Consider the following 15,182-nt stretch of genomic DNA (forward strand, 5'->3'; position numbering starts at 1 on the left):
CTCTCTTTTTCTCTTTTTTTCTCTCTTTCATTCATTCATTCTTTCCTTCCTTCCCTTCTCCTTTCTCCTCCCTTTCTCCTTCTCTTCTCCTCTTCTTCCTTTCCTCCCTCTTCCTCTTCCTCTCCTCCTCTTCCTCCTCTTCCTCCTCCTCCTTCATAAATAGTTGATTATGAGCCAGACCTAGTAGTACAGGCCTGTGGTCTCAGCTACTCCAGAGGGTGAGGCAGGAGGCCTGCAAAGTTCAAAGCCTTCCTGGGTCATTGGGTAAGTTCAAAGCCAGCTTGGGCCATTTAATAAGATTCCCATTTCAAGTTTTTTGTTTGTTTGTTTGTTTTACTTATTGTTTCTTTGAGACAGGGTTTTTCTGTATAGCCCTGGTTTTCCTGGATCTCACTCTGTAGACCAGGCTGGCCATGAACTCAGAGATCTTCTGCATCTTTTTTTTTTTTCCAGGCTAGAGATAAAACTCAGTAATAGAGCACTTACCCAGCATGCACTGAAGACCTGGGTTTGACCCTCAGCACTAAAAAAAAAAAAAGAGAGAGAGAGAGAGAGAGAGAGAGAGAGAGAGAGAGAGAGAGAGAGAGAGAGAGAAAGAAAGAAAGAAAGAAAGAAAGAAAGGAAGGAAGAAAGAAAGGAAGAAAGAAAAAATAAAAAAAAGTTCCGCGTCTCCCTGTTTTTCAGGGGCTACAATTACAGGCCTGCGACACAGATTATCGGGCCTTTGGTGGCGTGCTACTGAAGCCATGCACCAGTGTTTTTAAAGATTTCCCCAGAGGCTTCAACACTCAGCAAGCCCTGGCAGTCACCATTGCCTTTGCCTTGACAGTGCTAAGTGAAGTCTCAGAGAAGTTGGTTGCTCAGTGTAGAGAGAGTTGTTTAAAGCTGTGACTTGCCACTCTCAGCCTGGGCTTGCTGCTTTGAGGACTTTTCAGAAAGGCAAGTTTTGTTCTCTCCTGAAAGTCAAGCCTTGCAACTCGGTGTGTCGGTGTGCATGGGTGGGAACTTGTGTATGGTTCATTACTGCTCTTCTAATGAAAGCTGTCTTGTAGCTGGATGTGGTGATGCTTACCCATAATCTCAACACCTGTGAGGTCAAGGCAGGAGGATTAGCAGTTCATATAGTGAGTTCAAGGTCAGCCCAAAATACATAAAACCCTGTCTCAAACAGAATCCAACCAATCAGCACTCTATCTACCCCCCCCCAAAAAAACCCTAAACCAAAGACCTGTCTTGTATTGGATTCCCAGCTGAAAAAAATAGATCTATGGGACATTTCTTGGATTACATAAAGAACATCTCTTATCTTATTGGTTTGTTTAATATTTGTGAGCTATCTGTTTGTTTAGTAAGATTTAAGGCTGGCTGTGGAGGTTCATAACTATAATCTCTGTTCTCAGGGGGTAAGAAGATCTTGAGTTCAAAGTCATCCTAGGCCACATAACAAAAGCTTGTCAAAAAAAAAAAGCAAAAGACTTAAGTCAAAATAATAATGGACACCTACAAAGGCTAAGCATGATGACTTTATTTGTTATTGTTTATTATCATTAATATTATTGTTTTACAGTGCTGGAGATCAAGCCCAGAGTCTCCCATCTGCTAGACAAGCTATGCTACCGCAGAGACGCTTCATCAGCCCATTATGATGATTTTATAGTATGTTTTAAACTACTCTTTACAACCAACTTTGGTGTGTGTGTGTGTGTGTGTGCACTTGTGGGTATGCATGCTCATGTGTGCATGTATGAGTGTGAGTCAAAAAATGATATGCCATGTTTTCCTTAATATTTCTCTACCTTAGCCGGGCAGTGGTGGCGCACACCTGTAGCACTCTGGGAGGCAGAGGCAGGCAGATTTCTGAGTTCGAGGCCAACCTGGTCTACAGAGTGAGTGCCAGAACAGCCAGGGCTATACAGAGAAACCCTGTCTCGAAAAAAACCAAATCCAAAAAACAAACAAACAAACAAAAAACCAAAAAAAAAAAAAAAAAAACCCAAAAAACCCCAACCCACCCCCCACCCCCAAATATATCTCTACCTTGGAGTTTGAGACAGGACTTCTCATTTACTGAAGAACTCCTTCACTGGGTAGACAGGCTGGCCCTCAAGCCTCCAGGATCCGCCTGTCTCCCTCCAACAAGTGCTAGGGCTGCAGGTACTTGGATTGCTACATCCAGCTTTTATATGAGTTCTGGTGATCCAAACTCAGCTCCTCATGCCTGCATGCCAGGAACTGCACCAACTAAGCCATCTCCCCAATTCCAAAGTTGCTTTAAAACTGGGCATGGTAGTGCGTACCTGTAATTTCATCCTTTGACAGGTGAAGTCAGAAGGTTCAGAAGTTCAGGACAGTCTTGTCTACATAGACAGATTGCAGTCAGCCTGGGCAAAATGAGTCTCCACCTCAAAAACCAAACTAAGCCAAAGCGAAAATAGAACAAAACAAACAAAAGTAACTTTAACTAACAACGGTTATTATCTCTGATTTACCTAAAAAGAAAATGTAGGGGATTGTCTGATGCATATGATCAGGGCTAAGGTTTGGTCTTGGGGTTTGGAGAAGGGCTAAAACGTAGAGAGAGGTGAGATGAAGCCACAGCCCTCCTCAGACACATGCAGAGGGGATTGTCCTGACACTCAGCGGCTGTGTGACTAAGGCAGGTGAAGGGCTAGCTGTGGTTGCAAAGAAGACCCAGGCAGCCAGGATCTGGGACTTGGTTGATCTCTCCCAGTCCCCAGCACATTACTATGAGCCAGCCTCTGTCTTTGTTGTCTCCGTCCTAGTTGCTATTATCTCCTGATATTGTGCTGTATTCCCATCCCTGCCTCCGTCCACATCTCTCCAATCAATCACACATTCTTCCTTGGACATTTGTGGCTTTTCTTCTAGAACCTTCCTGGACCCGATCCTGGGCCTGCTCTTTGTCTTGCAGCACTGTCAAATGCCTCAACAGGTGTGCGGCCTTGCTTACACTTCAGTGTCTCCAGCTTTATTTTGGTAGTGACAGCTTTATGCCCCTGTCACAAGGCTGATAGAAGACCTGAAGACAGTAAGAGAATGGATGAGGGGAAAGGTGAGAAGTGTTTACAAGTGACTAAAATCTAACTATCACCTCTCATTCCCAGAGCCAACTCCCCAAACAGAGCCAGGAGTCCTAGAGATAGAGATGGCTGTGGGAGATGTAGAGTCTGTGAGGAAGGGGAGAGGTGAGGAAGGAAGCAGCCTGTATTGAGTCAGGCACCGATGCTACTTAATAATCTCCATCTTGTGTTTGTTCTTCACCACACAGACAAGGAAACCAAAGTTCAAAAGTGTTATTACACCCGAGGTCACATGGCTAGAAAAACTGCCACAGCATGTGTTTCCAATCAAAGCTACCTTCTCACCGTGTAAATTCTTCAAGTAAAAGGACAGATTTAAAGAGCCTAATAACAGAGAACGTCTTCCTGAACCATCTGTCAGTACAGCGTGGGAGGCAGAAGGATAGCCTGGACTTCATGGAAGTAGCACCCGGAATGGGTGGGGGTGGGGTGCCAAGGTCACAGGTGGTCCTATCTGTACACCAATGAGGGCTCTGAGTAGAAGTGCTGACATGGCGTGTCTCTGCTTCAAAGCGACATCACCTTCTGGACGTTCTTTCCTTTACCTGGTTACTCTCCTATTGACTATTCCTTCCAGCTGTGACACGGTGGAAAGGACGGTGATATGATGGGAGCTACTCAGTCCCAGCTGTCACCGCTAGCTGTAAGAGCTTCCCCGAGGCTCCCCAAGTCTGCTGCTTTATTTGCAGAATGGATGTATTGGTGATGTATTACACAGGATAACTGGTGTTGAGCACCTAGCATTGTGGGAAGAGAAGGGCTCTCTTTGCTGTCCCCTAATTTCCCCGAGCCTGGCCCATGCTGTAAAAAGAGGCTGCAGACAACTCTTAAGGAGAGCCAGTTCTTAGAAGAAAGGCAAGATCATCTCCCACTTCCTGCACATTATATTCCTGCTTATGCATTCTGATGTCCTGCTTGCTTTTTTGGGCTCTAAGTGCTATCCTGCTGACTCACTTCCGACTTCTCCTCGTTCATCATGCTCAGCTCCTGAAAATGGAATAGGATGGGAAGGGCCGGAAATTGTACTGTCTGGTGAGATGTTTAAGGGGACAGGCACCCTCTGGATTGAGTGCTGGGGGCTTGAGCTGAGCGGAGCTGAGCCCGTAGCATATTTCTCATCTGAGTTGTGATACTTGACCTTGGATTTTAATACTAATACTAAACGTCCCACTTGCCGCTACTGACGAGGAGCTAAGGCCCCAGGCTATGTACTTTCTGTGGTTAGCCTCTTTGATCACCACAGATGAAGAAGTCAGGGATCCTTTCTATTCACACAAAGGCGTGCACACTAATATAGGCTAAGGAACCTGCCAGGGTCACATAACTAGTAAGTGGAGGGCAGAGCAAAGCTTCAACCCATGGTCTAGACTTGTGCTGTCTAATGAAGTAGCTGCTAGCTACATGTGGCTAATGAACACTCAAAGGTAACTAATGTTTGAAAGGTGACTAGAAGGAGGAAGGACTTGAACCTGAAAGGGGGGGGGGAGAGAGAGAGAGAGACAGACAGACAGAGACAGAGAGAGAAGATATACTGTCCCTATATAGCCTGATCTGCTCTGGAACTTACTATGCAGGTAGCCCAGGCTGGCCTAAACCCAGTGTTCCTTTTGTCTCACCTCCCTGAACATCTAGTATTATAGACATGTGTCACCTGAAATTGAACTTTTTGTTTGTTTGTTTGTTTGTTTGTTTGAGATGGGGTTTCTCTGTATAGCCCTGGCTGTCCTGGAACTCACTCTGTAGACCAGGATGGCCTTGAACTCAGAAATCTGCCTGCCTCTGCCTCCCAAGTGCTGGGATTAAAGGAGTGTGCCACCACTGCCTGGCAAAACTGAACTTTTAATTCAACTGAGTGCTGTATGTAAGTGAAAATACACACTAGATTTCACAGCTCTTGTATCATATATGTATGCATCCCTTTTCAAATTTTGGTTGCATATTAAAATTACAGTATTTTGGGTATATCAGGTTAAATAAAACATATCCAGATAGTTTTACATTTTTTTTTAGCTTTTTAGTTGCTTTTTATTATTTATTTATTATTTGGAGACAGAATCTCATTCTGGAGCTCTGGCTGGCCTTGAATTTGTTTGAGGTAATTCTCCTGGCTCAGCCCCCTGAATGTCAGGATTATGGGCACAAGTTACCATGTCCAACTCCAAATAAACATTTCAAATTATATTTTGAAAACTAGAAATCAAAGCTTATGATGATTTCTTGGAGTTTTGTTGGTTTTTTTGCTTGTTTGTTTCTTGTTTTGGAGACAGGGTCTCACCATGTCAGGGTGATAGTGAGCTGGTAATCCTTCTGCTCTAGCTTCTTGAGTGCTGGGATACCCAATACTCAGTATCGGACCGCATCTGGAACTGTACTAATTTCTCCAAGGGCTCTAAGGGACCCATTTGTGTAGCACCTGGAGTGTGCTCAGTTCACTTGGAAATTCTTGTTCTAAATAGATGTACAGAGTTTTGAGGAGCTACCAGTGGCCCAGTGAAGTACCTCCAAAAGCCCCTGCACCAGACACTAAATGTCACATTTGAGAAGACTGAGTCCCTGTCCTCAGGGCCAGGGCCCTTTGGGCTTCACTGTAGCTCTACTTGGAGGGCTTGCTAGCCAGGGTCCAGCTCTTTCCCATCTGAATCCTAACTCAATAGACTTGGACAGAACCAAAGACCTTGCATCTGAATCCTAACTCAATAGATTTGGACAGAACCAGAGACCTTGCATGCTGAAGAAACTTCTCAAAAACTATACTTTAAAGGAGACTGTCTTCCACTGGAAGGTTGGAAAAGTATCCCAAGCATTAGGTGAGAGAGAGAGAGAGGGGAGAACTGAACTAACGAATATTGAACTTTTATTCCTTGCTAAGCACTTTTCAATACGCCACCTCATTTCACCCTCATATCAACCTAATGAAGCACATAGCACTACTTCAGCGGAGGCAACCGAGACGAGTTAAATGTCCAGAATCATGGAGCTAACAAATGGCAGGCCTCTGGTTTGTACCGACTCTTTCTAACCTCAGGAAGTTGTGAAGATCTCCGCTGTCTTCACTTTTTTTTTCTGGCACTGTTGTATGGACTGGGTATACAATGTAAGTGAGACAGACAAGCTCTCTGTTCTGGTCAAACTCAATAAGCAATTAGAATAGAGTTCTCAGTGCTACTAGGGAGGCAGAGCCATGAAGATACATAACAGAGAGTCACAGTCTAGATGAGGGGTAGTAAGAAGCTTTCCAAAAGAAAATCTGAGATCCACATGGAGCCTAAAGGATGGAGTAGAGGAGTGGATCGTGGCTGGGGAGGAGCAGAGTGTGGCTGGAGAGGAGTGGAGCAGGCTGGGGAGAAGAGGAGTGTGGCTGAGGAGGTGTGGAACATGGATAAGGAGGAATGGAGCATGATTGGGGAAAAGAGGAGCGTGGCTGGAGAGGAGCAGAGTGTGGTTGGAGAGGAGCGGAGTGTGGCTAAGGAGGAGCGGAGCAAGGCTCTGGGAGGAGGGGAGCGTGGTTGGGGAGGGGAAAGGGGAGCATGTCTGGTGGTGGAGTGGAACATGGCTTGGGGATGTCTTAATCTGAAAACAAGCCATGAAGGCTTCAAGACATCAATGTGGTTGAGGACCTGAAAGAAATTTAGACTGCCTCAAGTAGAGAGGGTGGAAGCGAGAAGGAGGCCTGAAGCAGACAGCACCCGCTCATGGCCGCCTCTTTGCGCTTATTGACTTTATTCAAGGCTAGAGGCAAGGTCAGACTTGTACACTGTTTCTCCGCTAACCACAGGAAACGATTCCAAGAACCTAAGTGATTGTCTGAAACTGTGAATAGTACTAAATTCTACAGATATTATTTTCCATCTTCATACATGTATTTGATAATGTTTCATTTATAAATTAGGCACAATAAGAATAAATAACAATAATTATAAGCTAGAACAGGTTGAACATCCATTAGCTGGAATTCTGGGGATCGAAAGTGTTTCAGATTTGGGAATTTTGTGCTTTGGATTTTGACAAATTTACATATATAATGACATCTTGGGGTGGGACCCAACTTTTAAGATTCATTTATTTATTTTATGTATATGAGTACATATGTCATTGTCTTCAGACACATTGGATCCCATTACAGATGGTTGTGAGCCACTATGTGGATGCTGGGAATTGAACTCAGGACCTCTGGAAGAGCACTCAGTGCTCTTAACCCCTGAGCCATCTCTCCAGCCCTGGACCCAACTCTAAACTCACAATCATTTATGTTTCATAGAACCCTTATATGCATAGCCATAAGGTAACTTCAAGGAGGAAGGTAATATTCCAGTGCACCTGCATTTGCGCCCTGACCTGTCATAGAAAGTTAGGGATGGACAGTTACACTTGTGTGCTCTCTTGGCCTTTGAAAAGTTTTAGATCTAGAATGTTTTCAGTTCTGGATTTTCAGAATAAGGTTGCTTAGGTTGCATTCTGTGTACTGTAATATAAGTGATGTGGTTTGTGTTCCTGATTTCAAAAGCTGTTCATTCTCCCAATGTCTCCTGTAATGAATGGAGATGATACAAAGCCTGTGTGACAAGAGGAAACGAGGAGACGTGACTTAGACTGGGTGAGGCCATTGTAGACTGTCCCGAAAGGCTCTGTGGACGTGAACCCTGAAATACTATGGGAGTCAAGATGATGACTAAGTCTCAGTTTCATTCTACTACTTAGAATGGTGTACCTTTTAAAATGTGTTTACTTTGGGAATATATATGGAATATTTTTGAATTACAGTTGACTATGGAAAATTGAAATCATAGAAACCAAAACCTCAGGTAAAATAGACTGCCAAATTCTTTTTCTTATTTATTTACTTGTTTGTAAATTGTTTGTTTAACAAGAGAAAACTATTCTTTGTTACATGTATTTATATTTGTTTGGTTTGAGACAGGATATCTCTATGTAGCCCTAGATATCCTAGGACTTTCTTAGTAGACCAGGTTGACTTTGAAACTCACAGGGATCTACCTGCCTCTGCCTGGTAGGTGCTGAATTTAAAGGTGTGTGTCACTATGTCTGGCTACATATTTCTGTGAACACAGGTCAATGACAAACTTCTCTGGAACTCAACCCAAATCAATTCCTTACATTTCAAAACAATGATGAACTTTGAAATATACCATTGTTAATATGTCCCTGAGATTTTTCATGGATTCATATTTTCTCTTGAAATTTCTCTATGCCTCCTTTCTTGGTTTAGCCAACAACTTTACAGGCAGTACTTCACTTTTTACAGATGATGGGAGCTGAAAGGTATACTATGTCCTCAACAGTCCACCAGAGAGTTGGAGGCAGGAAGATGCATTAAATATGCTACTGGTGTTGAGTTCAGGTAATGCTGTGGTAGAGGGGATGGGGATGAAGAGGTACTCACAAGTGTTTAAGACTACTTTCTTGATAGGAAAAGGAGGATTCAACAGGCAAAAGGAGAATCAAAAAACCTTCAGGTTTTGATACACAGTTTTATTAAGCATAATGTCTGCTAGCCTAGTATTTAAGAATAAATTTATGTTAAGTAAAGTAATATCAAAGAATGATGTTCTTCTATCAAAATTTCAATGGCTGGAACTTACTTGAGCAGAAAATTTTGGGAGAATATTACTGTCTAGGGGTTTTAACTTTTTTTTCTGGGTTTTAATTTGTATACATTTTGCAGTCTGGGCATGCTGAAAATAAAGCCTCTTTTTGGTCAATATCAAGCTTAACCGATGAGTCTACTTTGTTTCGTATTAAGAAACCTTGAATCTTGAGTTTCTGAAGCTTAACATGCCTTTTTGCTCCTTCTATTTTTTTCCATATCTATACCTTAGAAAGAGTAGTAGATAGATGGGTTCTATCAATGGACCAGTGATAATTTGGACCCCGCCTTCTTCGCCTAAGTCCCGCCCACACCAAACCACACCCCTCTTTTGGCCCCGCCTCCTGAAGATGTCTTCTTCGATATGACAGCAAATTCTCCACAATTCTGTCCAATGGGACATACGAAAGGCGGGACCTATGTCAATCTTTTTTCCCCCATTTGTCCAGTTATATATCTATCTATATTCAGCTCCATCCCTCTTAGTCTTCAACCCAAGGATTGGTTTCTCTGTTCTTTGTTCCTGGCTCATGATTGGTTTTTTTCTCATTCCGCCCCTCTCTTCTTAGCTCTTGCAGGCGGGATTAGCACGCAGCTTCCTGCTCTTGCCAAAAAAATAAAAGAAGAAAAAGAAAAGAGGAGAGAGACGAAAGAAAAAAAAAAAAGTCATGGAGATTTTTGATTTTTAATTGGCTTTCATTCCTGTCGGTCAGGCCAAGATTTGCCTTTTCATTGGTCTGTCTGTCTGCCCATCCCGAACCGGGGGCGGGATTTCCCCAGGAGACCCACACCTGGTTGCCACTGGTCGAACAGTGCGCCTGTCTGAAGCTTCCGGCCAGGGATTGGAGGCGGACGCGGACAGGTGGGCGTGGATTGGCTAGGACAGCCGGTCAGTGTGAGGCGGGGGCGGGGCCTCGGCGGCTGGTTGCGCGTGTCCGCCGCTGGCTCCGCTCTATCCGGCTTCGCTAGGGGAGGTGAGTCCGGCCGCGGCGGCACCGGCGGCTGAGAAGGCGGCGGCTGAAGAGAAAGCGGTCACGGCGGCTGTGGAGAAAGCAACCGTGGGCACGGAAGCCGGGTGGGGGGGAGGGGGGGAGACGGAGCAGCCTTGAGCCCTGCAGGGGCCGTCGCGCGGGGGACCCACCCGCTCTCCCCCCCAACCCTCCTCTGCACTAGCAGCCGGCGGCGGCGGGGGCAGGAGTCAGCCTGCTTCCGACCGTCCCCCGCCCGCTTCCCGGGGCTCCTATTCTCTGGCCCCGGGACCCTAACCTCCTCCGGGGCGGTTCCCTGTGTCTGGGCGTCCGAGTGCTGCCCACCGCTCTTTCATTCCCTCCCTGCACCTTCTTCCCTTCACTTTTGCCGGGGTTCTCTCTCTCCTCTTCTGTCCTGCCTGTCGCCTCCTTGCCTCACTCTCTTCCTCCAGCCTCCTTCTCTGGCTCATTCTGCCCAGGAAAGTTTGGTACATCTCCTCGATCCCCCCAATCAGATCAACCAGACTCGGAGTAGGGGGAGATGTAGGAAGGCCCGAGAGTTCGAGGGGAGGGAAGCTAGAAGCTGGTTTCCCTGATAATTTCCCCTCATCTTTTTTGATTTAGAGTGGTCGGGATTTTTTTTTTTTTAATTGTGTTTTTGAGGAGGTGGGAGGTGTTTAGAAAAGGATGTGGGAATGGAAGGGGTAGATGAGTCAACCCTCTTACAAGATTCCAAGGGTGGCGTGTTACCAGATCTTTTTCGTGTGTGGAGTTCAGGGGGTCGGGAGGTTTGGCCTTTATTCCCACATTCAAAGTTGGAACCTCCCCCCCATTAAGAATGGAGTTTTAGTATCCACTTGTAGCAGGAATCCTGGGGGGAAGGGGCCCTTTTCCCTTTTTCTTTTTCTTTTTTTTCTTCTTATTTTATGTTCTTAACTTTTATTTTGACAACCCACACCCTTCCACACACTCTCACCCCAATATCGAACACCCAAGATCCTCAAACTTGTCTGGATTGACTGATGAAGACATAAAGCCAGTTCCGCTCTGTTTTTTGAGGTGGAGTGAGTGGTTTTTCTTCATTTTTTAAATGGCCAAATGACAGCTTGACCCAGTTTGCTTTCCAATCAAAGGGCATTTTTTTTGAATGTCTCTTTGTGGCACAAGAGCCAACGCAAAAATGATGGCGGCTTACAATGGCGGTACATCTGCGGCAGCGGCAGGTCACCACCACCACCACCATCACCACCTTCCACACCTTCCTCCTCCTCACCTTCACCACCACCACCACCCTCAACACCACCTTCATCCGGGGTCGGCTGCTGCTGTCCACCCAGTACAGCAGCATACGTCTTCGGCAGCTGCGGCAGCCGCAGCAGCAGCTGCAGCCGCAGCCATGTTAAACCCTGGGCAACAACAGCCATATTTCCCATCTCCGGCACCGGGTCAGGCTCCTGGGCCAGCTGCTGCAGCCCCAGCTCAGGTACAGGCTGCTGCAGCTGCTACAGTGAAGGCGCACCATCATCAGCACTCGCATCATCCACAACAGCAGCTGGACATTGAGCCGGATAGACCTATTGGATATGGAGCCTTTGGTGTTGTCTGGTGAGTATCCAAATCACAAATCCACAGGTTCTCACCCAGCAAGCCATGGTTCATTGGTTTTACTCCATCTTGACCAAAGTAGAGCGAGCTTCCTCTCAACTTGAGGAAGCCATCCTCCTAATGACAACGAGGCCTGGCGCATTGGCTCTCTAGGCCTGTGCCTTTTGAGTCCTGATAGATGATAGTGGAGCATTTTTTCCCGAGTGACACAAGTTTGCAGACTATTAAACTTGCCTGTCAAGAACCTCAGTGAGCTACGGAGTGTAAGATCAGTAGGTAAATGTGCTAAAATACCTCCTCCAAAAGACCTTGGCCATCTCAGGTGTGGTAGTTTGGATTGGCTGCTCAGTTACAGCAGGTGTCAACAACTGACCCCCAGCAGTCAACTTTCCTGCCCACTACATCTTTTCATACCTTATTTTGTGATCTTGGCCCTGGGAAGAAAGGTAGGTTTCATTGTTGAACCAGTTAAAAATCATCACTTGAGTAGTTTTATTTTAAACCATAAAGCTAGAGTTGGGAAGTCTGTAGCTTAGCCTTCTGATAAGAATGCATTAAATATAGCATCACACATGAGTAGCACAAATGAGGTTAGTAGACTGGAGCTACGCAGTGGCCCACATTCCATGTAATGTGTCACTGACTATTGGCCAGTTGCTGTGGTGGGAAGTGTGCCTTTAACAAATGAAATTGCTTTACTTTTGTTAGTGGTCAGATATGTTTAAAAGTCTAAAGATTTGTTAAATGTAACATCTTTGTGTATTTGCCCATCTTAGGAAAATTGATGGTTTAGAGTGCATTTGTCTCTATCAAATATAGAATGGAGGTTTTTTTGTTTTTGTTTTTAAGAGTTTTTCCTCCCAAGGATTAACAATTCCAGGGTGGGAAGATGATTTCATGTTTTCAGTGTATGTAAACATAGTTTCTTAATGTCCGGGAAAGTCCCCATCACAAAAAAGAACTCTTTAAAATTAACCTGTAAATAATCCCTTTCTTTGTTTTTAAGGCTAAAATTCAGCTAGGTATTATTTGTGTAATAGCTAGCTATCTTCCTATTTTTAGAATTTATAGTCTTGACAGTAAAGTGAGCTGATTCTTAATTCTTAAAACGAAAATAAAACAACAACAAACCCAGCAAGTAGAGTCCAGTTTTCCTCAGCTAGCCTGCAAGGAGGTTATTGCTGTGTCCTTGCTTCTCCAGGGACCGTGGGATTGCAAGTGGGAAGAGAGGAGGCCGTAATGGGTCCTTCTCAGTGACTGCTCAGGGACCTGACTGGTCCTGCCCTCCTCTTCCCTTCCACAGCACTGTCCCCAGGGAACGCACTAGGAACTTCCATTCCTTGCCTAACCCTTGAGGATTTCCAAAGTAGGGGGTGGAGAGATGGGAGGAGGGTAGGAGAAAACTGGTTTCCTGCTTTAACTCTTGTCATTGTTTTACAAACTTTGAGTATCTGGATTTTTTTTTTTTAGATGTGGTTGTGTTCAATGCTGAAAACTTAAGAGATACAGAAAGGGACACATTTTTTTTTTAAACATTTCTTGAGTTCACTACCTTTCTGTCAAAAGGACGTTTGACTTGCAAAAGTTTTAATGTCAGGTTTGTGGCAAGAGTAGAAAAAATGAAAAGAGTGCTCTAGCATCTCTTCTGGTAAACCTTTTGGCAGTGGACCTTAGGAATTGCTCTTATCTGAAAATCCACAAGTGCTTGGTGTGAATCCTTTATAGAAATTCACAGGCTGTCCCTTGAACCAGTAACTTGACCATCTTCTGTTGTTTTCTGTGTACTGAATACACTAAGTTCCTTGAGGCTAAGACCTGTATACCCAAGTACTTTTTTGTAACATTTTGAGACAAAGTTTCAATGTTTGGCCTGGAACTCAACTATGTAGATCACTGGGCCTCAAGCTTGCCTCTGAGTACGGGTGGAATGTTAAAATGTAGCACCATGTTTAGTCTAGGACAGTGATCTCCACCTTCCTAAAGCTGCAACCTTTAATACAGTTCCTCATTTTATCGATGCTACTTTGAATCTGTAATTTTGCTACTATTATGAATCATAATGTAAATATCTGTGTTTTCCAGTGGTCTTAGGTGACCCTGTGAAAGGGTCATTCAATCCTCAAGGGAGTCTCCACCCACAATTTGAGAACCGCTGGTGTAGAATTTTTTCTCTCCAGTACCTAGGACAGTGCTATGGTGTCTTACTGCTTTTTCGATGTACTGTTTTGTTTTAGCCTAAGCAATAGGAATATATTTCTCTCAGTTCTAGAGACTGGAAATCCAAGATCTAGGTGTTGGTGGGCTTGAGTCCCTCTGAGCCTCATTCCTTGGTTTGCGGATGGCTGCCATCTTGCTGTGTCTTCCAATTTTATTTTTTGATCCTTTTTCATTTCACAATCAGGTTTTGCTAGTTCTTGCAGGAATGTTTTTATCAGCTGTTTTAGGTGAAATACAATTTAATTTGAAAAGGGAGAAGAGTACCAGGTGTGTTTTTAGTATGCAAATGCTGTTCTATTTTTATATTTACATATTGATGACTTGCTGTCTGAATTGCTTATTTGGAATTTAACTGTGGTGTGATCTAAGTTTGCTAAAACTAGAGATTTGATATCCAAACCAAAATGAAATGCCAGTAGTGTGCTGAAATTCCAGGTATTGGTGAGGTTGTTTACCATTTAACCTAATAAAACAGGGTTTTTCTTTTTAATTTAAAAAGTTCTTTTGTTTGTTTGTTTGTTTTTTGTTTTTTGGATTTGTTTTTTTCGAGACAGGGTTTCTCTGTATAGCCCTGGCTGTCCTGGAACTCACTTTGTAGACCAGGCTGGCCTCGAACTCAGAAATCCGCCTGCCTCTGCCTCCCAGAGTGCTGGGATTACAGGCATGAGCCACCACCGCCCGGCTAAAAAGTTCTTTTTATGGTTGAAACAATTATTTCTTAAAATAATTAAACAAAGCATAAGGAAATTCTTCTAGTGATACATCATTTAAATCAACACTATATGTAATTACCTGGGTATCAGATTCATTTAGATTCAGTCAGTTATTTTGGGAGCATATACAAGGAATTGTATCTACCCCTTCCATTTTATGGATATGCACCTTGGGGTACTAACTAATGGCCAAAACTGTGAATATAATTTTGAGGGAGACTAGTCTTCAATGCAGCCAGGGAGAAATATTCATAGAAATAATGCAGTATTTTACCATTCAGATTTATCACCGAACAACTTAGTACCTGACTTGATTTAGCTTTCTGCTGAATTTTACTAGTAGACTAACTTATCAGTCTTGTGTAAAAATAGTGAGTTACCCATTAGCTTGCTGGTAAGGATGGTGCTTTGACAGTTCAATTAAGGCTTCATTAACAACTGCCTGCTCTGTTTTCTCTCAAAGTGAGAGTTCCAGCTTACCTGGTAATGTGAGCAGTGCCGATAAAAGATGCTGCTCATTGGTTCTGAAAACATACATAATTTGACCTGCATTATCAGAGGTCAAGACTTTGTGTTTTGCATTTTTGCTCATATGGACATTTCATAATGCAAAAACAAAGTACAAACAGTATTTCTATCATTTGGTAAAGGTAATATAAATGTATCCTTTTGTCCATAGTCACCTTTGCTAGAGAAAAATACTGTGCTTTAAAACTGTGACAACTTTGGAACAAAGTGCTTCAGGATCTTATGAAGTGTGTAGTTTAAAGACTTGGAGCAAGCTGACCACATGAGAAGAGTTTGAGGACTACTAAGCCCAGGTAGTTTTTGACACTCAAAATATAGATTGGATTAATGCTACATGCTGCCGTGATAAAAGTGAGTCCAGGAAAAGCCTCCACTTTATAAAATTAATGTTTTAGCTTTGTACATGTCTGATTAATTAAAAGATCAAAGATCCATAGATGCATCC

The 15,182-nt window shown here is 43.8% G+C and overlaps 1 protein-coding gene across 2 annotated transcripts in view; it reads left to right on the top strand.

Moving 5' to 3' along the window:
- Positions 1-9,622: 9,622 nt before the first annotated feature.
- The window catches only part of Nlk (nemo like kinase), a 133,174-nt gene continuing 127,614 nt past the window's right edge, over positions 9,623-15,182 (top strand). The window contains exon 1 of one of the 2 annotated variants that reach the window (XM_052194272.1): positions 9,623-11,279. In XM_052194272.1, the coding sequence (XP_052050232.1) occupies positions 10,822-11,279 (458 nt within the window). In that variant the 5' untranslated portion in view covers positions 9,623-10,821. The remainder of the gene's footprint in view (positions 11,280-15,182) is intronic. The other variant, XM_052194271.1, reaches the window with a different exon arrangement.

This window comes from Apodemus sylvaticus, chromosome 10 (assembly GCF_947179515.1).
Source record: "Apodemus sylvaticus chromosome 10, mApoSyl1.1, whole genome shotgun sequence".
Lineage (NCBI taxonomy): Eukaryota > Metazoa > Chordata > Mammalia > Rodentia > Muridae > Apodemus > Apodemus sylvaticus.